General features: G+C 38.8%; 1 protein-coding gene across 2 annotated transcripts in view; it reads right to left on the bottom strand.

The window, feature by feature from the left end:
* The window catches only part of LOC137292218 (high affinity 3',5'-cyclic-AMP phosphodiesterase 7A-like), a 77618-nt gene extending 51855 nt beyond the window's left edge, over nt 1-25763 (bottom strand). The window contains exon 1 of one of the 2 annotated variants that reach the window (XM_067823791.1): nt 25570-25763. In XM_067823791.1, coding sequence (XP_067679892.1) covers nt 25570-25707 — 138 coding nt within the window. In that variant the 5' untranslated portion in view covers nt 25708-25763. Of the gene's footprint in view, nt 1-4134; nt 4215-25569 lie in introns of those variants that run through there. The other variant, XM_067823792.1, reaches the window with a different exon arrangement.
* Between the last annotated feature and the right edge of the window lie 200 nt (nt 25764-25963).

The raw sequence follows: 25963 nt of genomic DNA, 5'->3' as shown, positions 1-25963 counted from the left end.
CTGACCCCCAGATCCCGTGAGTCGCCTCTTACAACAAGCATAATCGCATTATGTGGCAAATCAAAATAGTGGAGATTCTTGGAATGAATAAAGATTTGGAACATATGTTTGTTTTAGAGGTAACAATGTGGACTCAGAGACCTTGTTGATATTAGTTACATTCTAACTGCAAGGATTAATGCTGATATTAATCTCTGGAATTTCCCCTGCACATTATATTATTTACACATAAAAGCCATACAGTGAAGTGAGTAAGTGAGTTTGGTTTTATGCTTTTATCAATATTCCAGGAACATCCCAGTGGGATGCCAAAAATGGGCACACTGTGCCCATGTGGGGAATCAAACCCAGGCCTTCAGTGTGTTGAGTGAATGCTTTAACCACTAGGTTACACCAATTACCTCAAGTGAGTTTACTTCTACCCCGTATCTTCACAGGTTCCCCCAAGCTGGAATACTACTGAGAGTAGAGTTAAACAACAATCAATCAATATGTCCCCACTTGGCAAGTTCAAGTAGGAGGTGAGCATGAGGCAGGTGCTAATTATGTACCTCTTTGGTAGAACACAGAACCTCAGCTGCCAAACTCGAGGATGGAATAACATTATCAGTTAAGTCAGAGGGTGAATGCTGATTTTTCACGAATGATCGAGTCTGAACCTAACAAACAAGTTGTGAAAGAACATCATCAAACAATACGCAATGGCTTCCAGACGTCAGTCAAGTAACACATGCATGAACTCGGCACCAAGACATTCCAGATTTGCACAAGACAAAAGCTGATACTTGTTCATAATCATTGCACTTAGGCACATGTGTGAGGTAGGAATGAGTGAGTGTGTGAGTGAATGTTTTAGTTTTATGCTGCACTCAGCAACATTCCAGCTATATGACAGCAGTCTGTAAATAATCAAGTCTGAGTGAGGTAGGAATGAGTGACTGAGTCAATTCTCATTTACTAAGAATGATATTTCAGTTTTACCATTGTGTCAACTCGCTTTCCGATTGTACAGAAAAAAAAATCTCTGCATGTACATATGCTTCTGTATCATCATTATGTTGCCAGACAACAGTGTTAGAACCTTCATCGAATTGTGACTCTCACTACTGTTCATCCATATGTATGTTCTGACACTGTCATTGCCAGACAACAGTGTTAGAACCTACACCGAAACATCACACTCACTGAAATAAAGAAGTTGTTCGTCTGAACATTGTAATCCTTCCTCTGATTCTGGAGGTAAGGCCCAAAGTGACGCAGTGTTCAGATATCTTCCTCTTTGGTGAAACTAGCACGTAGACTAAGAAGCTAACAAACCAGAAACAATCATTAAGAACTGACTCAAAACCCATAATCATATATTTGTTCCATGCCTCTGGGATGCAACTCTGTACAGCAAATTGCATAGTCTGTCTCACAGTCCCTGAGCTACATAATTTTCCATAGTGCCTAGCCCTCTCTGCAATGCTGAAGCCTGTAATGAAGCAAGTCTAGATTTCCTCAGGTTCTGAATCTCTTAACTTCCTTGGGCTCCTGTTTAATTTAAATGGGTTTACTTGTTAGTCAAAATAATACATACAGCAACTAAGTGTTAGTGTACAAATTGCTACGCACTTGACCACTGGGTATCTTGACATCCCTTTAGGATAATACCCTGTCGAGGTAAACAATAACAGCAAATGAATCCATGTTTAGGGATTAATGAAAGTTTGTGATGATCAATCACCTGCTATCTTAATTATAAGCAATTATAAAAGACCTTTGATACAAATACACAGAATCAGCCTAGTCGATATTCTTTAAACACGCCAACATGACATTCCATAAGGCCTACATAGCTTGTCACAGCAAACCATTTCTAGGTATATAGTTCTATGAGATTGTTACTCATAAATATGATTCCAAAACATACAACTCCCATGATGTCATTCATCAATAACAGTTCTATCACAACCAGTGACGCTGAAGGCATTTTACAAGCTGTGTGATTACAGAGGGGCCACAATCATCTGTGTCAAAATATCACATTGAAAGTTAAAAGAAATTAAAGTGTCAATTCGGTCCACATCAAGATCTTGAACATAATGATTCCAGCACAAGCAAGCATGGTTTTATGCCACTTTTAGCAATATTCCAGCCATATCACTGTGGGTGGAACAAGAAATGGACTTTATGAATGAATTATTTCATTTGCCTTATCATACAAAAACCTTCTACAAGAAACCTTTTGAGGATTCATCTAAAAGAGCAAAAATACACAAAGAAACATTTTCACCATTTCTGAGCTGGTGTTGATTAGGAATATCATGAAAGGGGCCTTAATACTCACATGCACACCTGTAATGAGGAAATCTTACAATGAAACTTGCCTACAGAGGTAATTCTATACCAAATCACTTCTGTGCAGAATTAATATATCTCATATTATCATTCATACTGCACAGACTTCCTCATTCACAGACACTCTCCTTAAAATATTTGATATCTTCTTCTCCATCATGCCAGACTAACTGCTGCCATTTTCTCTATCCCAAATGTCTAGACTGTTTCTACAATGAAGATTATGTTTCATATAACATAGAGAAAGGTCATCTTGTATTTCAGAGACTGCATATTAGGGGGAGCATTGGTGCAGAAATACAAGAGGAAACAGTAAATGCTATTTGTCAGTGATGCCTCCTTGGGTTGCAAACTTGCACAGAACATGTGAAGCTTGGTCATAATGCACAGAAAATGAGCTTATTTGATCAAACAGCATGATCTGGGTTGAGTCACCCGTTCAGCAAGCTCTGAAGCCATCATTGATTCATGACTGCAGTTGGAAAACATTATTTCTAAATGTTTTTTTGTTTAACACTAAATTCAATATTCCACCTAAAGTGAGTGTAGTTTTAAGTCGCACCAAGCAATATTTCAGTTATATGGCAGTCTGTAAATAATTGGGTCAAGACCAGACAATCCAGTGATCAGTAGCAAGAGCATTGATATTCGCAGTTGGGAACCGATGATAATGTGTCAACCAAGTCAGCAAGCCGGATCACCTGATTCAGTCCTCTCTTATACAAGTCTAAAAATAGTTGATTGTGAACCTGACATACCAATGATTGAAATTATGAACATCAGTTTATGCATTTAGGATACAATATTGACAATATAATTCTTTAATGCCTTTCACAGTCATCAGGGATTGCTCAAGAGTCTGTTATTAACAAAAGTCAAGATGGTTCATTGTATCTTCAGTTCATATCCATAATACCAACATTACAATGATGGGCAAAGTATGGACAATGTAAATAGTGAAAATCACTATTATTGTTTAATAAGAATTTTATAACTCTTTCTAACTATATTGAATTTGTTATTCCTTATTCAAACAAGGCTAGTTTCGTTTTCTGACGCCTTCCAAGTGTCACACTCTTCAGCCAAGTTCAGATTGTACAATTATTTCTTTGGAATATATTCCCCCCCTTAATTACTATACGCACCATGTATGAATGACTGATAATTGTCTTTAGTATCCAACATTACAATACAGCAAAATCGTCAGTCTTTTTCACAAATATTAATCTTTACATTTGGAAACCAAGTTTAATCATACGACTGCAGTTCTCATAAAGTTAGCTAAGTAATTCCCAAGCTAAATAATTGTCTTATATAAAAACAATACATACTTGTTCACATTTCAACAAGCAGGAGGAAATGGTAGTATATTTTATTTCAGGAAGAAAATCTTGGGTCCATCTACTTTGTATTAGGTTCGAAAAACACTGAAACACACTAGCAAAACCCTGTACCACAATACTGACATTCTCAAATCTCATTAAGATACAAAATAATTTGTAAAGTAGCTATATCGTAAGAAAAGAATATTATCATCATTAAAAGCTGGTCTGATAAAAGCACTAACTGATTGTGAAAGAAATCAATACAAAGTAATTGGAATTTAATATTGTTGGAATGGGAATTTTCTATAGAAAATAAGAAACTGAATCTAAAATCGGTGACGCATCAAACTACAGCAGACCTCACACTGACTTTACTTAACCTGATTAAACCCAGATCTATTCTTCAGAAAGAGATAGTCGAGCAAACGTCAGAACCTAGTAAAGGCCACATGGAATCGGATAGTATTACCTCATCAGCTACTGAGTCACCGTCCGCTATGTCAAGGGTCATCGTTCCTCGGACAAAACACCATCGTCTTGAAGCACAATTTCTTGAAAAGCAAACGCATGACGTAAACGGCACCATGATTCTCTTGTCAGTGCAAAGCTTGCCTGAATTATCTTTGAGATAAAAGACAGGCTGTCAAAATGATCATTGCAGGTTTTTTCCAAACTCTGACGTAATCACAGCAACATTCTTAAACTTCAACAATAAAAACAGCAGCTATTATCCCCTAGTATTTCCCGAAGGTGTTTCGTCTTCAGAGTTGATATCACAAATACAGGCAATTGATTCTTCTTTTGGGTGGACATGTGAAAGCACAGACTGATTATTCAGCCAATTGCTACAAAATTATATCAACTTTCCATCTGAGAAATGGCCAGGTCAAGAGTATCAATACTCAGAAAACAGCCAGCGGTGATGTTCACAGGAATGCTTCCACATTAAAAATCTTCTGACAGTCTTTGAAGATGCTCTTGTCAGTCCGATATCAAAGTTTATCGATAATGTGGTGACTACACAAACAGGTTTTGCGTGAAACAATTCCCTTTTTTCCCAAAAATCAGTCTTGAGTACAGCATGCCATCAACCCTCCAGGAGTTCACAGATATTTCCAATGAATATTCATGAAGGAGACATTAAATTGCAAAGTTCCACAATACTCCATTCCTTCTGTTTTTCAGTTGATGACACTGTATAATACCACAATGTCCTCCGGCAATGTTCAAGTTGCCACTGTAACTGTCTTCAATTACCATTTGATTGCTACAATAACTTCAACACAGCAGTTATACCAGGAAGAGGCTGTATTTCACAGGAAAATTACTTTTCCCCAAAAAAATCATTCCTGCCATTGAAAGCATGTGCACTCAAGTATCGAAGAGATTAAAGGGATGGTAAGAAGAGCACAGAAAGACAGGAAGAGTCCGTCTGCATCCAGCAAAAGCTGTCAGTATTCTTCTGTGAGCATGAGCAAGGTTGTAAGGCTTTAAAACTATTCTATTCGTCACTAGCCTGCTTCATACCACTGCAATAGCAAACCAGTGACTGAAGCAGATGCGAAATTCAAGACATCTTCTATAATGACAGCTTAGAGGCTTCTAATTGCTTCACTTGTCACAGAGAAAAGCCGCAGTCATCTCTGAGACTTGTGTCACATGGATAGTGAGAGTCTCCTTCCTCACACACTGCCTGCTTCTCACACCAAGGCCCTCTTCCCCTCTGCCGTGCTGCCTCACCAGACATACTCTGCAATCCAAGGCATCCCATTCAGCTAATCCAGCATGCAAATTGACCCTCGTTAATCTTGACTGAGCATTATCAATTGAGGAACATTGGGGAGATTCTACACACTGCACAGCATCAACTGCTGCTGTTGCTGTCAACCTTCGTCTGCTCACTCTAAACCTCCTCTCTATGCCACTCCTGCCATGGATGTTTGTGGACCAGGTCAACAGTTTTACTACAACCTAACCGATGACGCCGCCAACAGCTTTGTGTGGACATCACACCTCTCCAATGATTATGCAGCCCATACAGACTCCATAATGAATTTTAGCACAATGCATTCAGTACAACCTGGTGGTATTTCCATTAGCAATATTACTGTGACCAAGCCCATCGAGGCCAGAAAAAAATTGCTATTGTTTACAATCAATGCTTCATCTATGAGGCGTAAGTACTACTGTAAACACTGTCGAAAGATAATACGGTGTTGCCGCGTAATGACACTTTAGCGCAAGCAGCAGACGGGGTGTGTGGAGAGAGGAATCAGGCAATAATGGTAAAAGTAGGAATAGTGTATGATTTCATCACGGTGCGGGAGTCAATAACAAGCCATGACATGGCCAAATGGGTCAATATTTGAAATGGATTTGCTTGTCAAATAAAAACAAAGCTCCCAACACAAGACACAATAGCGCCCAGTGCAAGACTGTGATGAATGAGAAGCAGTTTACACTTAGCTCCCAGTCCGGTCAACAACATTCATTGTAATCAGACCAAGCTCATCGTGAACATCACACAAATGTCAACACACTCCATCAATACTGAGTCGACTTTCTTCATTGCATATAGGTTATCAAGGCAAGTCAATATGATACAGCATATTCCATATAGTTACCATTACTATATATGTAACTGTTAGCAATAGTACAGCAATATAAAAATGGCTGCTTTATCTTGCAGGCACCTGCAGACTATATTCCAGCAAAAAAATGGGTTCTTAGTCGTGTAGGTAACTGCAAGCAACATTCCAGCAAAACAGAAATATGGGTTCTTTATCTTGCACGTACCGGAACAGAGGTATTTGGCATAACAAGTGAACACTTCACAACAGGGCTACCTACTAGTCTCTGTCAACATGAGACTTGATCCTCATACACGTACATGTCACATTCTACTCAACATAACAAACAACAGAACAAACACAGACCACTGAAACACCTGACATGTACGTCTCGGAAGCAACTGAGAATCAAATCACCATAAAACTTAATTCCTTAAGTCTTCATTAAATGTTCAGTGCTTTGATTCTGTAACAAAATGTAATATAGATTTAATTAATGTCATTTTGTGATTTCCAAGAGGGTCATTTTTCATTCCCTTTTCTTGTGAAATATCAAACTTAGATGTAGGGGGACATTTATTTCATCATGTTCTTTGATGTGCCCTTACTAAAAACGATCTGACTTTATTATTTATCAACTGATGACAAATTCTGCCTCATAAATTCCAACCTCTGAGCTGAAAATACCTCAAATATTACACCTACTTAATTGTTTCTGAGCACAGGGTAATGATCACCTGCACTTATTATTAAGTATTTAGCTCAGTCGAGAGGCTGCGTTTACTTGATTTCCCCCCGAGAAGAGAGGCTGGGTGTTATCCATCATTGTGCATCAGTGTAGATATCTGCACTATAACTTCACTTGTCAGCTGACATGTAGCAGAAGGGGGCCTGGTGGTTAAAGCATTCACTCATCATACTAAAGACCTGGGTTTGATTCTCAAAATGGGTTCAGTACCTCTCCCACAATACCCTCTCCTCTTAACACGTGTTAGCTGAAATACTGTTAACAGTGTCGAGAAACTCACTTGTATGCTCATATTTCAACATGATCATTAGGACAGGAATGGTTGATCCAATGTTTTTCTTCTGATACCCCAAACAGTATTTATTTTTGTTCCTCTTATGTGAACCCCCTCTCTCTTTCTCTCTCTCGTTCGCACGCACGCACGCACGCACACACACACGCACACACACACGCACACACGTACACACCCACCCACACGTGTCACACATCACAAGAGCACAAATTCAGTAATACCATATTCACTGTAATAAATGCAGTAGGTTAGAAAGGTTACAGAGAGGATATTTATATAGAGCACATATCCAAGTAACTAGTACATGCTCAGGTGGTGGGTTTATGAAAGCTATACACAAGTTAAGCTTGCTGTAAAACACTTGGCAGGTCTATATCCATATACACTGATGGATTCCCTCTCCCCGACAACATGCTCAAGAAATACATCAAGTTTTGAGCTTTGAGGAAGTAAGTTGGGTTTTACGCCGCTTTTAGCAATTTTCCAACAGTATCGCGATGAGTGTTGTTGAGCTTTGAAGATTAAGTACAGATCTGTTGAGATGTCAGTCTGGGGACTTATCTGAAAATAAACTCTACAACAGTAGCAGTAGCAGTAGCAGAGATGATGATGATGATGATGATGATGATGATGATGATCCTGGCAGGCCAAGAAACGCACCTGACGGAAGCTCCACTCTGCCACCTGTGTACCATATTAACCTTGTCCTAAGCTATTCCACACAACCCATCCCACTGCAGAGATAGTACCAGATTATGTGAGCAGTACACAACATATATGATGTGACGCTAATGCACTTTTCTTCTGTAATAGTAGATATTCAATGGTGCATGGGCTAATTGCAATACCCCAGTAACACATGCCTATTAACAGATCATGGCCACAGGGGAATGATGTATATTCATGCTGACTACAATTTATGCCATTGAACTCACAATGCCAGATTTGTTATTGTCTGGAAGCAGTGACCAAGAAAATATTCTCTCTAAAAATCCCCCTACCCAGAATATCAAATGCCCATCAGGGAGCAGACTAATGCTCAGTCTCTGAGTATTAACAATTCGGAAAGTAACAAATAAACCCATTTAGCAGTGAGCTCTGAACCTGGGGAAAGCTAGACTTGTTTCAGATGGTGCTTTAGCAGTGCAGGAAGAGCAAGGAAAAATAATGTGGTTCAGGGACTGTGAGACTGTGAGGAATGTACCTAGACCTGTTGAGAGGCCAGTATTTGATTCCATGTCTTCAGGGAATCAAATAATTTCCAATTCATGTTGATACATACATTAATAATAAGTAATAACATGGCTCTGTGGAGGTAACACCTATTTCATATACTACCGAACCAATAACGAAGGGTTTATGTGCTTAGTAACATACTATACAATTCAATGCAAAGTTAAAATATCTCAAAATCTCTCAAGTCCAACCTGTCCAAAATATCCCAGTTTGGAACAAAATATTCTTCTCAATTTGTCCACAAGGACCTCATAATTGAGAATCCTGGGCAAAACTGTGAACCACTCCTAGCACATAAAGATATTCAACTGAAATGATGCGACAGCCGACACTCATTCAACAGTCTATTTTAAAAAGAAAACTTTAAAATTGATATCAAACATTCTATATGTCACACCTACCAGGTACCTTTGTACAATTAAGAAAATTAGGAAGTGGAGTGTTTTCTCATTCCCTATTCTGACTACTACGCAATCTGTAAAGCATGACCTAACTCTGATGCGCATTAAACGCAGCTTTAATAGTTATCATAGGCTTGCAAAACCATGACAATACATGAGGTTTATTTACATTAACTTCACGTTTGACAGACAGCACACAGTATCATACCATATTTCATGATAAATCTGGTGTAAGTTTCTATTAAAGCATGTCTCACATGTACAATGTTTAGTACTACTACTACTACTACAACTACTACTACAACTACTACTATAACGACTACGACGACGACGACCACGACTACTACGACTACGACTACGTCTACTACTACTACTACATCCTCAATATCTTCAGGGTATATGTTCCAACAAGTCTCTACTATACCCTGCATGGATCCACGGCTAAGCCCGACATATTTATTACCTCCCTTGGCTGGCTTTTTGTTCAATCAAATCAGGTGTCCATGCTGGGAAGTTGAGCGAACCAATCACAACTTGCTTTCGCTTTACAAATTATCCAACCGATTAAACTTGGCAAAGGAGGTAGAAGGAGTTTTTGCACATACACATGCATTTTTTAAAAAGTTTCGGACCTAAAAATATGTCTGTATGATTTCCCCAAAATCTGAGTCGCACTGCAAGCAAACTTTCGCGACTGCTACCTTTCTTGACACTAGCAAGCTTGGTTATAATGACGGACTAGCTTATTTGCTATTGTGAGAATGCGAAGCCAGCAGAGGGAGGTAATAAAATTATCTGGCCGACCCTTAGATGCGTCCAGGGTATAGTGGAGACTTATCGGAACGTATACCGTGGAGATATCGAGGATGCTGCTGCTGCTGTTACTACTACTACTACTGCAATGATGACGACTCTTCCACTACCCCTACTACTACGACTATGACCACCTCTATGCCACTACTGGTATTACTTCGGTGCCATTAGTCCACTGCGACTACCATGACTACTACCACTACAACTCCACTACCCACTACCACTAATACTACTACTTTTAAGTATATCTGGAATACTGCTCAGCAAGGCATTACACAACACACAAAACAACTACTACTATACAACTACTCCAACTTGAAATTTACAATTTTCACATTTACCATGATCAATCATGTTTTGCAAGCAAGTCATAAAGATACAGGCCTGGTCATAGTAGTTATTAGTAGTTAAAAACGTGCAGTATGAGCACTGGAAGTGGGAAGAAAATATGAACTGCATCAACAAACACATCATGAGATAAAAATTCAAAAATTACCATATGATTATTTCAAGCTGTCATGACAACACGTGCATTGATTAGTATAGCAGCATGCAATGGTACAAGTGTCCTTTTGGTTTTCAGAATATTTCTGACCCATGTTCATCAGTTCCAACACATAGTTTTAATTTAAATAATTTTAATAATTTAAAAAGCAGCTTCAAACCCACTCCCTCACTCATGAATAGACCAACGAAGATCTGGGTTAGAATTGGTCTTCAGTAACCCATGCTTGTAAGAAGCAACTAATGGAATAGAGTGGCCAGACTCACTGACTTAGTTGACACAGGTCATAGTATCCCTATTGCGTAATCTATGTTCATGCTGTTGATCACTGGTCTGTCTGGTCCAGACTTGATTATTTACAGACCGTCGCTTGAAACAACCAACCAAAATACCATGAGTAGGACACTGGTATTGGAAGTTAAAATATCACATTGTGACTAGATATCTTAAGTAGAAGTTAATCATCTAGCATATTCATGTTGTTTCCAGGGTAAAGATTTCTTTTAAGCTTGTTTGCTGTAGCACTTACTGAGAGTTCTGACCTTTACAGATACTGAATAAACAATCTCCAACATGCAAGAAAGCCCAAAGAGTTTTGGTAAACTATTTTATCAGTAACACATTCCCCTGAGATGCTGCATCAGTCTGATTGTTGTCACTAGATCACCTTACCTCATCAATAAGTAAGGCTTCACTTGTTCATGAAGACCTTCTTGTATCAATAAATGCAGTAACTGTTGCACAACGTGACACTTATGTAACATTCCACCACAAATCCAGTTATGATTACTGAAAGTTATCTAGATGCCATTGTACAAGTGAGTAAGTGAGTGAGTGAGTGAGTGAGTTGAGTTTTACGCCACACTGGCAATATTCCAGCCATATGGCAGTGGCTGTAAATAATCGGGTTTAGACCCGACAATTAAGTGATCAACAGCATCAGCATCGATCTGTGCAGGTGGGAAACGATGACAGGTGTCAACCAAGACAGAGAGCCTGACCACCAGATACCGTTAGTCGCCTCTTACGACAAGCATAGTCACCTCTTATGGTCCATTGTACAAAACAACCTTAGCACTACTACAGACGCAAGTCTGTGTTAAGGTTTAGAAGTTACAAGCACCTAAGTCTTAAGACTGCCTTGTACAACGACACCCAGGGACCCGTTTCACAAAACTCTCGTAAGCCTAAGATCTCGTAGCTCTTGTACCTGACATACTGTAACATAGGAGGTGCATGTGCTACGAGGAAAGTTACGAGATCCAAGGCTTACGAGAGTTTTGTGAAACAGGGCCCTGGTCACCAAGTCTTACCAAATATTCTTTTTTTCGAAGGAAAAGTCTCAGTTCAAGGTCAATTATTGCATGAGTTTATCAAAACTTGAAAATAGGAATGTTCAACACCTTACCTCTTTAGCTACCATATGACACTAAATACCCTACAAATCCTAACCTGGACTATCATGGAATAAGTCATATGGGTGGAATATCTTTAGCTACCATACAATATTAACCATTTGACTCGGGTTTATCATTCCTTACCTCATATGAACTTGACACAAAATACAATCAAGATAATATCAATATCCTATAATATGTTCAGTCAAGTCACCCAGTCGGGTGTAAATGTCTTTGCAATGTTGGTAACTATTGGAGATTCTGTGATAATCGGGAAACTGATCTTTAAACAATGTATACATGTACTTGCAATAAGTGCATTTGCACCTAGACGTAAACCAAAACCTTGAAGTACAAAGAGATCTTAGTGATACATGTGTTGCAACATAGTTTATTATTGACTTAAACACAAACATCCTTTATAGCTATGCCTGGTATAAATGGTGGTGAAACAGACTATGGTTAAAGTGTCCACTCACCTCTCTAAAGCTCCAGGTTTGATTCCCCACATGGGTTTTATGGTGTCTCCCGCCATGACATGGCTGGGGCGTTGCTAAAAGCTCACTCGTTCACTTACTGATATAATCATTAGTTACACTTACAGTGGGTGGAGACGATCAGATGATCGCACTGATTCATTCCAAAAATATTTCCGAATTTAAAGTTCCAATTTCATCTCATGATGTGTTAGTATCAGTAAATGTTTAGGAGAATTAACATGCCCATCCAGAGAGTAATTTTGATATATGTTGAAACCTAAACTGATATCCAGCATGTACCAGTTTCCAGATTCTGCCAGTCAGGCAGGGTAGCTATGGCTAAATGCTGCTAGCACACAAAATAATTCACTGGTTGAAATTTGACACAGGTTTTACTCTCAGGCTGCTAATATGAGGAACATTTTTATCGGGCCATAATCTTGCATGATTTAAACGTGTATTGTAACTTAACAAGTCAGAGAGAGTGATACATTTACAAAATAACCTCATGGAAATTCAAAAGTCAGTTATGCCAATAATTGTAGAGATTTACTGGCTGGTGGGTCAGTAGCCATTTCGAACATTGATGGGTTATTTTGTTGACTACTAACATTGAGCAGCTTTGCTTGTGCTTGTTAGTTACAGCACTTTAACACAGTTCCCATGATGCACCCTTTTTATATACCTTCTACAGTATGGATTTGGTTGGAGATGTATCAATTCACTGAGAACTATGGGGTACACATTATTGTTAATGATCAGTGCTGGCTTGCTTGTTGTGTTGTGACAAAGTGCAACTGCGGTTCTCTGATTACCAATTTCCTCCGCTCAAGCTGTCATTTTCTCCCGCTTCACTTATCACAAGGCACTGCTCTCTGGAGACTGGCACCAACATTGGTCTTGCTGTCTGAGAGTAGTAACACAAGAGTTGTCTCCCTCTGTTATAAACTGCATACCTCGAATTAACATCATGAAATTCTCATCATGAAAGATCTTAAATTTCTAGAAAGGATTTCACATTTAACTACCTTGTTCAAATAATTTACTGATACTGATTGATGAATAGGATGTTGGTTATTAAAACATTAGGGCTTTATAAAGAAACAAAAAACCCGTACAATTAGATCTGCAGCAAACAACCCAGTTGTTGTTCTTATGAGCAACGTGCACAGCGACTTGCATTCAGTAATTTTGGGAATAGTGCTTATACTGGTCATGCAATACAGTTTTATGGATCACCTGAAGGCATGTGAATAAATCCTGCATCTTGGACTACTTTTCATAAAATCAATCACCTGTTTGTCTGATTCTGACTTACCATTTAAAGTCACAATAACAAATTACAATTACTACAACAAGTGTACACATCCCTTGATTATGATGCTCATAATCACAAAAAATTACATGATATACCAATATGTTGGTCAGCAAATTACCATGTCTTCTTCCAGGACCAGAACTGCCATTACTTGCTGCTCATGTAAGACTTAAACAAGCCTGACCGAGATAGGAGTATCTGAGATCAGTAAAGCACCACCGAGCTATATCCACTAGACTATCAATAAACCTTGACCTACCACATTTGAAATCATTCATTTCTCACGACACTATCTGCCATGTGCGTAGCCTCTACTATGAATTTCACAATGTGACGCACGTGTGTTATTTTATCTACATGTCTATGTGTTCCCATGACCATGAGTGGATTACAGCCCTCGTCATATGCCAGCCTACGTCATCAATATATCTACAAATGTCACCATGTGTATGATGAAAAAAATCATGTGTACACCTTCACTGTGTAATGTCAACAGAAAATGTGTTCAGAAGGACTATTAGGCTTAGCAAAGGAAATGAAAATCTTTGGGGGTGGATAGTGAGTCACCACCATACATATTAAGACAGGAAACGCAAAAATGTTTCAGGAGTTGAAATAAGGGACACCCTGTGAAAAGCTAATAGTTGAATTAATGAGTGAGTGGTTCAGAGACTACAGGGAAGTAAGTCAGGTTTATAAGCTGTATTATCACACATATATATGCATATATCAGGTTGGACTAACGCTCAGTCCGTGAATAAACATAATTTTACTAGTAACAAATAAACGTGTTTGAAATGAAAAGGAGCCCCAGTGAATTGAGAGATTCTAGGGGAAATCTAGACTTGTTTCTAGACTTTAAGGAAAATAATGTAGTTCAGGGACTGTGAGACAAACTAATATCAGGTGATCAGGGATGGTGGGGTAGCTTAGTGGTTAAAGTGTTCATCCATAACGCCAAAGACCGAGGTTTGATTCCCCACATGGATACAATGTGTGAAGCCCACTTCTAGTGTCCCCTGCTGTGATATTGCTGGAACACTCACTCACAGACAGTTATGATCAAGTCTGGACCAGCCAAATCAGTGGTTGATAGTGTCAGCATCAAATCCATGATGGTGCAGACTTATCTGCATGACTTGTTTTGTTTAAAAACAAATGCCCTTGTTCTACAATAAAAACGGAAGGACCTAAATAATGTCTTTTGATGCACTTAATGTCTTGTCCGGTATAAATATATTGAGACAATATACATTGAGCAATATCAAGGTGGGGAACACAAAATGGGCGTCACATATTGTATCAATGTGAGGAATCGACCTGGGCCTTTGACGTGACAAACAAACACTTTAACCACTAGACTACCCCACCACCCCATATAAGATATGAAATATGATAGAAGTACATGGCAGACAGTAAGGCACTGTAGGAAGGATAGTGAGTGAAAATCTTTTTCTTCAAATTGCCTTCAACAGTTACACAAAGTTTATTTCATGCAGTGCTTATGTTCTCAACTTCTGTGTTTGAAGCACTCACATCGGTGTCATTCGCTTAGAAAGGGTGTTAGAAAGACATATAGGTGTATAGACCCTAACCAAGTACCATATGAAAGGAAAGGGAAGCAATGACAAAGCCACCCCTCCACAATCAAAGTTAGATTTCCCCACAAAAATATTTTTAAGGCCACTTCAACGCCTACGGGTCAAAGCTACATGACTTTCTTACAAACTATGCTGTAAATGGTCACAATCGGATCATTATTTCACAAGTTATATGCCATGACTCACCGAAAACAGCCATGTTCGCAATTCCACACCAAAACCATGGATCAACGCAGCGAAAACTCACCTTTTAAAATTTGTTTATTAATTCCAGCCATGTTGACAGCATCCATGTAAGGCTAGATTAGACCGGTAGCAGCATTCCACAGGTCTAACAACTAATTGTAACATCTACATATCATTTCCTCAACAGTAAGAAGGCATTTTCTCCAAAATCACCGGCAATCATAATCAGTTATTGGACTCAGATCTTACATTTTGAGAATTGAATCAGACATGAACTCAAGATGTGATGTCACAGAAGGAAATAATTTTACAGAAAGCACACACCATCAGCTTATTATTTCTTTCATTGTTGTGAGGTAAACGGAGCATAAAACCCACATAGACAATCCTTCACTCGTCCTCCAGCCTATGAACAGGATATAACACCATCATATACAATGCTGTATATTTTATGATTTCGTGATGGATGTAAAATAATGTATAGAAGCTGAAGTGAATCACATTGTTAAACAAAGTGACTGACACTGGTGGTCACACTTCAGATTTCACATAATCAAAGTGTGAACAATTTACAACAATGTTTCAACATGTTGCTGCAACTATTGTGACATCCTTGGCGTCAGGCATAGAATCATCCCCTGGAGTTTTCTGCATTTGGTTGTTTTCTCCTGTGGAGCAGTGCAATACCAACTACTGTAATGAACAGTACAAAAGTATGATGAAATTTGTAATATATTGTACCATATATCTCCCTGATCACCTGTGATCTTGATAACCTGATGTTATATTTGCCAATTCATGCATTTTCTAATGTTGAAATGCTTGCTATGGATGTTGATAAGAAAGCAGCTCATGTCATCTCCAAACAAGATATATCTGCATATACCTTTGTGTCTAATGTTGCTGCATTAATGACTTCACCAACAGTCTGACATGTGATCAAACATTACACAAGCTGGAATCTGTTCCAAAAAACATACAATTAACTACATTCCATTTTCTATACTACATTGACCATGTTTACTTTCATTATTTGATTCAATTCTTCTTTTTTCTTATATTTAAGGTCACTGATCAATTTCAAATCAACCATGGCAACACTAAAGAAAACCACACTTACTTTCTCTTGTGCTTGTTGATCTATTAACAACAAACCTATAAAACTTTACATAAAAAACATCCATGTCAAAGAAAGTAATTCTAAGTTAAAAAGGATGATCCCTTTTCATAACTAATGACAGAAAGTACCAAAAAATCTGTCCGAAAGGCACAAAAAAAACACATGACAGAAAAAGTCTTCATAATTAAATTTTTTCTAAGAAAGTAAATCACCAGTTTCCATGCTAATTAATAAAGGACAAAAAGTAAATACTCCTGACCTAAATCCCATATCAATCTACCAATGATAACCCTGTGAAACATTAACCACTGTTTTTACCTACCCAGCACTGGCAGCAGGGTGCATGTAAACACATACCTACACTGTTGATAACAACCTAGGGTACTTGCCACTCTCATCTATCATCATCACCGGGTGATACGGGATTAAATACCACGTGTACTATTAAGAAGTTCTCGCCAAGGTATCAATTTAGTATTATCAATTCAATGCATGCCTGTCGTAGTGTACAATGCAGGTGGTACCAGCTCCAGAACCCAAAATTGCCTAAATAAACAGCATACCTTTGCTTGCTAAGAATGTATCGAGACTGTTATTGGAATAGATTAGGTTTAGTCCCTTACAAGAAGGAAATCAGATTTGTGGCTTCACAATAGTATTGATAAACACTCTTTGTCATGTCTGAGATCCAGTTCACAAATATGGGTCATTGAGGTAGGCCAGTAGGTCATCATGTATATTTTATCCAATACCTCGAGTGAGTGAGTGAGAGAGAGATGTATTCTAGTGATATTATGTTTCAGCTGAATGTGAGTTTAGACTCCGTAATGATGTGGATGTCAAACATAATACACTTTGCTGAAGAGAAAACCATGGGTTCAGGGGCTATCACACCTATATTATATGTATGCTACATTACACATCAATATACAGTCATCCTTCACAACAGTGACAGGATTCAAAATTACCACTTTGAGGTAGCAAATTTGCTATTCAAAATTTTATTTCGCTACCTGAAAAAACACAGTAGCAACAACTTGCCATTTGGTATTTTTTAGTGAAACTGTCTACGTTCACCAATTAGTCAACATTTTCAAAGGAGAGATCTCCACTTGTGCGCTTTCACTAGTAAACTTATCAATATTTGTACATTACTTTCACAATAAATGTTCATCTGAGCTTTCATTGGTCACTAACAATTGCAACAGAGAACCAGTCAACTCCTTGGACAGAGGTATAACATTCCTGTTTACTATGTTTGATAACAGATATTCATCATTTCCCTCGTATGGACGATAAAACATCATCTGCTGGTACAAGGAGACCAAATACAGTTCCATACAACCAGTGACAGTGAGTAATGGGACTATGAAGGAGGGATTAACAGCAATACAATTACGAAAGAATGCTGCTAACTGGGTAATGGATTTTGCTACTTATTTTAATACCAGGTAGCAAGTACTTGCTAGTTAATTTTACAAAATGTAGAGAGTGACGTTACATTTACACTGTACTCAGCAATATTCTTTTACGCTATACTCAGCAAGTAAATAATCAAGTCTAGACCAGACAATCCAGTGATCAACAGCATGAACATCAATGACCTGTGTCAACTAAGTCATTGAGTCTGACCACCCAATCCAACTACCTGCATCTTACGACAAGCATGGGTTACTGAGGCCCAATTCTGATCTTCAAGGGTTCCCTCACAATACCATGGATTGCAGGATCAATGACCATCCAGACAGCATTATCAGGCACCAGTGAGTGAGTGGGTTTAGGTTCATGCTGCACTCTAATATTCCAGCTATATGGTCTGCAAATAACCGAGTCTGGACCAGACAATCCAGTGATCAACAACATGAGCATTGATCTGCGGAACTGGGACCCGATGACATGTGTCAACCAAGTCAATGAGCCTGACCACCATTAGTCGCCTCTTACAACAAGCAGTCGCCTTTTATGGCAAGCATGGGTTGCTGAAGGCCTATTCTACCCCGGACCTTCACAGCTCTTCAATTATTCTCACATGGAATGTAGGTAGGGTAATTTCTTATTGCCTTTCCATAGTGTTCACTAAACTATCAGTGATCTTCATGGTCCTAATGTGTCAGCTGAACAAACACAAGATAACACACTTTGTCAATGTGAAATGTGAACCTTGAGATAAAATACCACCACTCCATAATCTGCCATTCCAGTTGAATTTTTTCTGTTACAGTAATCATTCTTTTAGAAGCAGTGATAAGTTTTACAGAGGGCAGGAAATAGCAGGCAGCTGAGTACACAATTTAGTCTATGTACTGGCGATTCAGTAAATAACAGGTAAGAGTAAATTTTTAAAATGTTTACGCAAAGGTAAAAAAAAATATCTGAAACTTTTATTTTACCAGGAATAATACATTTGTTTTAATTTTGTGTTATTCAAGTGCAGCTTTGATGATGAATACCTTTAAAACAATAATCATAATAACAAGAGGCATAACACTTTGGTTCAATACTGGATGCATTTTCTGTATTGAACAGTTTGACATGTCACCATTGGTTTGTTTTGGTTGTTGTTTAATGTCACACTCAGCAATATTCCAGCCATATGTTGGCATTCCATAAATAATTGAGTCTGGACCAGACAATCCAGTGATCCACAGCATGCACACTGATCTAGACCATTGCAATATGATGACAGTGTCATACAATTCAGAGAGCCTGACTACCCGATCCCATTTAGTCACTTCTTACAATCATGGGTTGCTAGCCATATTCCAGCAAAATCACAGAGGGGACATCACAAATAGCCTTCAAACATTGTACCTTGTGGGGAATCGAACTCAGGTCCTCAGCGTGATGAGCGAACCCCTTCAGTAAACAACTATCACTGAAGAGGTGAATAATGGGATCAGGTGGTCAGTGTTGCTGGTTGTTAACACATGTCATTGTATCCCCTTGCTTAATTTGATCCTCATGATATCAGTCACGACACTGTCTGGTCCAGATTCGATTATTTATAGAATGCCATAAACTGAAGTGCAGTTATACACAAAACAAAACCTTTCACTGAATCTTTTTCATAGCTTGAGGGTACAGTCATTAAACACTCCAGTTCAGATGGCCATTCTTCTTTCATACAGAACATATTCATTAGCACTTCAGTTTCTGTGAAGAGTCAATTTACTTTTCATGTGAAACCTAATGAGAAACTAAGTTTCCAAACCTTTTGGAAGCCTAAAACATTGTCAACATCAGATGGTCGCCTGTATTGAAAGAAAAAGAACATGTCCAACATATGTATCAAGGCTTCCACTTGATCAATATTCCTGATATTGGAGGGCATTAACTATGCATAGCTCAATAGTTCCTCTTAATGAAAGAGAATTGGTGATAGTCCTTCCCCTTTCACTGATACGATGAGTACAACAGCATCACTTGTGTGTGCGTGCCAGAACCACGTGATCATGGGTACAAATCATGAGTTGTCCTGATCCGGGTCATGCGGTTGTTATCACATGTGCATGTGGTATCCACTCCACTGGTGGCATCCCTCATCAAACTTGCACACCAGACTGTAACTGAAGGATTGTTTAAAGTGAGTTTGACTACCCTCACTGGCAGGGCCTGCATGTGTGTATGTTTTTCATGGAGTTCAACTCCCACCCAACCCCCACCATCCCTTTTGAAAATGACTCAACACCACTTTTAAGGTTATGTTTTGCATTGGCAGTCAAGGGTTCAAAAAGTCCACGGTTCCACCTATGATTCCTTAACCAGTTGACACACCAGGTTATGAATGACGTATTGAGGTTACACCAACATCACTCACTCACTCAGTGACCTACCTCTCACTGAGCTTGGAAATCTGGCTGCAAATTTGATGGCTTATAGACAATGTTAACACCCAATGTTGAGCTTACTCTTGCATAAGAAGATAATCACTTGCCAAGAGATCAGGAATCGCTGGATGTCATGAGATCATCAGGTATCATGGGGTCATTACACATCATGAAACCATCATGAAGTCAAATATTATGACATGTCATCAGGTCATCAGTTGCCATGGATCAATGTGGACCAGGTAAGAATTGTCTTCAGTAGTCCATGTTTTTCACCCATGAATATCCAGGTTAGAACTTGTCTTCACTAATCCATGCTAGTCTCCAATTAAGATCCAAGCTGGAACTGGTCTTCAGCAACCCATGCTAATCTCCAGTCAGTGAGTGTGAGTTTTAGTTTTACGCCACACTCAGCAATATTCCAGCTATATGGCAGTGGTCTGTAAATAACTGAGTCTGGACCAGACAATCCAGTGATCAACAACATGAGCATCGATCTACGTAATTGGGAACCGCTGACATGTGTCAACCAAGTCAGCGAGTCTGACCATCCGATCCCGTTAGTCGCCTCTTACGACAAGCTGAGTCGCCTTTTATGGCAAGCATGGGTTGCTGAAGGCCTTTTCTACCCCGGGACCTTCACGGGTCTAGTCTCCAGTGAAGATCCAAGTTGGAACTGGTCTTCAGCAACCCATGCTTGTCATAGACATGAGTAATGGGATGAGGTAGTCAGGCTGGATGACTTCACTGATGGAGAAGCATCTAATGCTAAATGCTCATCATGTCAATCACGGGATTGTATGGTCAAGACTTAATTTTAAGAATGAAGATTTTATGGATGTCAACTTCTTTATATGAGAACACAACGTTTCGGAGTTAATGCTTACTCCTTCATCAGGTGATTGAGAATGGGGTACAGAGCTATATTTATATGTACAGGTAAAGCAATAACAAAGTAACAAGTGGAATGACTTAACGAAAGCTGGAAGCCAGTATAAACAAGCGCTGATTGGAAACCGACAGTTATGATAACAATGATAGAAGCCAATGGTGGGTGATGTTTACATAACACATGATTGGGGATAAGGATGATGTACATGACTGCATGAGGGTTGATGGGCATATTTACATGGGGGTAGATGATGTACAAACATCCCATCATATCCCATCATCTGTAATGTATTACCATTGGCTTCTATCATTGTTATCATAACTGTCGGTTTCCAATCAGCGCTTGTTTATACTGGCTTCCAGCTTTCGTTAAGTCATTCCACTTGTTACTTTGTTATTGCTTTACCTGTACATATAAATATAGCTCTGTACCCCATTCTCAATCACCTGATGAAGGAGTAAGCATTAACTCCGAAACGTTGTGTTCGCATATAAAGAAGTTGACATCCATAAAATCTTCATTCTTATGCATTTCACTTCTAAATGCCCTTCAAAGACTTAATTTTATTTCAGATTGCCATCACATCATAATGGATGTCAAAATAGTGATGTCCAAAGATGACAATGACAAGACATACCATTCCACCTGACAAAAACATCACGCTCCCACAAAATATTATCCTACGAATAGTGGTGTTCTGAAGATTGAATGTACTCAAATTTCAGCCGAAAGAAGGAATAAAAATAATTATCAGTTGTAAAAAACATTATTGACTCATCATAATCTTGTTGTTTTAGTATAACACTTGAATGACGTAAACAAACCATTATCCTTGATACCTCCAGGGTATTCGGTCCAGTATATACACATCTATATATATATTTCAATCATTATCAATAATTGTTCACCACAAGTCCTTTGATCATCAGTAATAGATTTGGTTTCCAATTCCCAACACTACTTATAACATAACATCCCCTAACATTCCAGTTCAAACATTTTACTCAACTCTGAATTTGTTTCCAAAATTTATAATTATAAATATATAAATATATAATTTTCATGACACATTTTTTTCAAATCTTTTTGAGGCATCTGTTTCCACAGATTGTTGATGGGATTAAAACATAGTATGAATGTTTTTATAGGACAGTACACATGGCATATTTCATAAAGTATCAAACAATTAGATTTGCACTAATGTTTCCTGCATCACTTGGCTCAAGGTGAACAAACGAACAAAAACTGATGTGACACAAGGTGTTTGGGAGACAGGAACAGGTGAAAATCTTATAATCAAGTTATCTTGGCCTTTTAATTGTGCAGACTGTCAGGATGAGAGCCAACAGATGTAACACGAGAAACAGCTGCCCCACACTGAGTAACCTCCTCACTAAACAATTACTGTTATTAAGAAAAGTCCACAGGTAAACATGGTTTCTATCACACTGATCATCAAACAATGAGTACCCAGGTACAAGCACATACCTGTACAAGTGATGAAAGCTTGTTAAACATATTCACAAAAGGTTACGTTACATTGATCAGAACTTACACGATTAACGATAAGAGGAGTTTCAATCAAACCTTAATAAGGTGAAAATGATCTGCTAAGCAAACAGTTCGCTTGCAGACAGAAGCCCTGTACCTTCATCAATATGAAAATAAACAGGTGGACATACCTGTGTCCCAATGACTCTCAATCATCCTGTTTTGTACTGGAAGCAGATAATCGTCAGTTCATTCAACTGCTTATATTTCATGCTCAGATATTCATTAAACTTGCACAAAGAGAGTCCATGTTTACAATTTTCATTCATTCATTCATTCACTCACTCATTCCTTCACTAAGGAAGGCAGCTGATGTGGCAAGGAATGGAAACATTCATTCACTCATTCAACAAAGAGGAAGGCAGCCCATTTGGTATGGAATGTAGTTTTAGCTGACCTTCCATATTTCCATACTTATAGAGTGTTAACAGTCTTTATTTGTACCATTCTTTCTTGTGCTAGCCTGTTCAAATACCAGCATCTTAACAATGCATATGTCCCTCCAAGGAGGCGGTCCTTACATTTCACCCCTCTCTGCCAGGTACCAAACAACAAGTACTAACCGTTGACATCATAAGACATGACATGGCTGGAGACAGACCCACCAACTATCTGTTTATAAGGCAAACACCCTGTCCACTTGACCACGCAGTTGATGCAGAAAGTTGATGACAGGTGAGTATTTACTACATCATGGTAGTGTTAGAGCTGATAGGACACATTCACACATGCTCTATCATTATGATAATGAAAATATTCACATTTCAGAAGGGCTCCAATCTCTGACAGTTCCCCTGGGTCTGATTTGGTGTTTTGTTAAAATGGCTTTTTTTTCTGTGGATACCACAATAATCCAAGAAACTCCAAATAGTTTAGAGACCGGTTGCACCAAGCATAAGTGTACTTGTTGTGTATGTTCCAGGCATAGAGAGCATATTTGATAAGCTTTCATTTCCAACTATACATAAGTAACACATCAAAGACTGGCACAGCCTTGTTTGACAATAAGCTGATTTTACAGAGGTACTTCCTGATGAGGTGCCAACATCACGATAAGGGATTTTAAAATTTTTACCCACTAATTCAGATGAAATGAGCATGCATTTATCATTTGTGAACACTAGGTCTACACATGTAAACGCTAACAAGTGACAAATATACTATGCAAAACATACAGAGGTACTCACTAGAGTACATATGCAAATGACATTACATACTATACATGCATGACGTTTGACCCAGATTTATATACAAGCCAGTCTTTCAATCCTTTCACCAGACACAACAGAATGAGAGAGTTTAGATTTAAACATTCTTAACAATATTCCAGCAACCTTAGAGAACACCAAAAATGGGCTTCACACATTGTACCCATGTAGGGAATCGAACCCGGGTCTTCGGTATGAGCAAACGCATTGACCACTAGACTACCCCACTGCCCATTTTCAGTCAGTGAAGCATGCTGTCCATAGCTAGGCAATTCTGATCATTAAACAATTTCACTTTGCCTGAGGTATATCTGTTGGAAATTTGGCCACATGGCCTCACACTACCTCCAAACACATGGGAAATGCAAACTGAAAACCTTGAACAGGAAATCAGAGTGATACTACCACTAATTATATGTGTCATAAATTCATTAACAGTGTAAAGTGAAGAGCGAGTACACAGGTGACGGGTTATTTACCATGAAATATGGATGACATCAAAGGACCAGTAACTGTTGTATTACATGCAATATAGTTGCCTGATAAACAGGTAGTTCCTGTTCAGTGTATAGAAATGGGCTTCATTGTTGCATATAATATACATGCACATATTTGCTGTGTTCTAAAGTAGATAAAACACACACACACACACACACACACACACACACACACACATTTAAACAAAATCTCACAAATTTTTACACAAAATGTCACATTTTCAAACAAATGCCACATATTTCCATACAAAATGTATAAAAATATCGACACAAATAAATGTCTGAGTGATGACAATACTACAGCAATAATTAGACATCAGAGAGAAAATGTTGCCTTATCCTAAACTGCATCTACTAGCAGGGGTAAATTAAAATATTTTTTTCCCATTTCATTCAAAAAAACGCCAAGAATGCAAAGAAAAACCAATTTTACAGAGTAGCACACCCACCATGATAATATACGTGTACATAGTTCATATGAATAAACTCGTATTCCAGCCAAGGCCTACATCGAGCACACCTTGGTATAGTGCGAAGTCGTCTAGTTATTTGCTGGACTAACGTGTACAGTGAAATTTATCTGTGCCAGAATCAAAACGAGAACCCTGCTAACTCTTTTTTAGTTTCTAAGGTCTGTAGTCCGGACATGTAAAGTCATGTGTCATGATTTCATGCAATATATTGAGTAAACAGACATGTCACTTGCTCATTCATTCTCGCTACCAAACATAATTAACGACTTACCCTGACAGCTCGAGTTGTGAGTGTAGTTTATACATCCTGTCCTTATTGTATACGTGATAATTATAGAAAGGGTCTGATCCCAAGTCAAACTGATACCTCCCGTGTATATAAATCTCTAACGGGGTCAAGACGTGTATTGACTGTAGTGAAACACATACCACCTGGGTAGCAGGAACTCAATAATCATTTAATTACGAAAGACAACGCATCCGAAATTCATCCTGACAGCTAAAGCAATTGGTTGTAGTGGCTAGAACGGGGTATCCTGGGGGCAAATCAAATCAGAATATATCGGCAGTCGTGAATAGTAATACGTTCAGCGTTAATGATTACGTCAAAAGTATCGAACCCACGAGAGCGCTGTTACATCACTGAAACTGTGAATGAAGCTTCGCTACTGGCTGACAAAGAGCCCGCGGACGGGTGTGTTACCACTTGCACATGTTACCTTTCTAGCGTGTGAGAGCGTGTGTAAAACGTCGGTCAAAAATGAATACAAAGACTCGTGGCACTACTCACCTCGAATCTTGGAACTGTAAAGTAACTATTGCTTGAACAAAATGACACAGCATCCCGGCGCCCCAAGACGTGAGAGGGGATGGGTTGGTCCAGCGCTAGCACGGGTGGATAATTTCCTCGTTCCGGGTGGACTGCCATGTTCCGGCCCCAAACCCCTTTCTACCCTCCTCAAACACACGCCAACAGCCGACAACGAGCGGGCCTGACCTACTTTCATCGTAGGGGTGAGAGGTCCCGAATTTGCCGACTTCTACGGCTCGAATAACACACGTCTGGCTGCGATCTGGACGTTTGACGTCACAACTGTGTGCTGTGCAAATTAGCTGTGTATTCGATAATCCATGATCGAGAGGAGTCCATCCACGTTGGATAAAACGCGTGACAACTCACTGTC

Source organism: Haliotis asinina, chromosome 7, assembly GCF_037392515.1.
Source record: "Haliotis asinina isolate JCU_RB_2024 chromosome 7, JCU_Hal_asi_v2, whole genome shotgun sequence".
NCBI classification, from domain to species: Eukaryota; Metazoa; Mollusca; class Gastropoda; order Lepetellida; family Haliotidae; genus Haliotis; species Haliotis asinina.
Note: the sequence above shows the minus strand (reverse complement) of the source record. Positions and strands in the feature narration are given on the sequence as shown.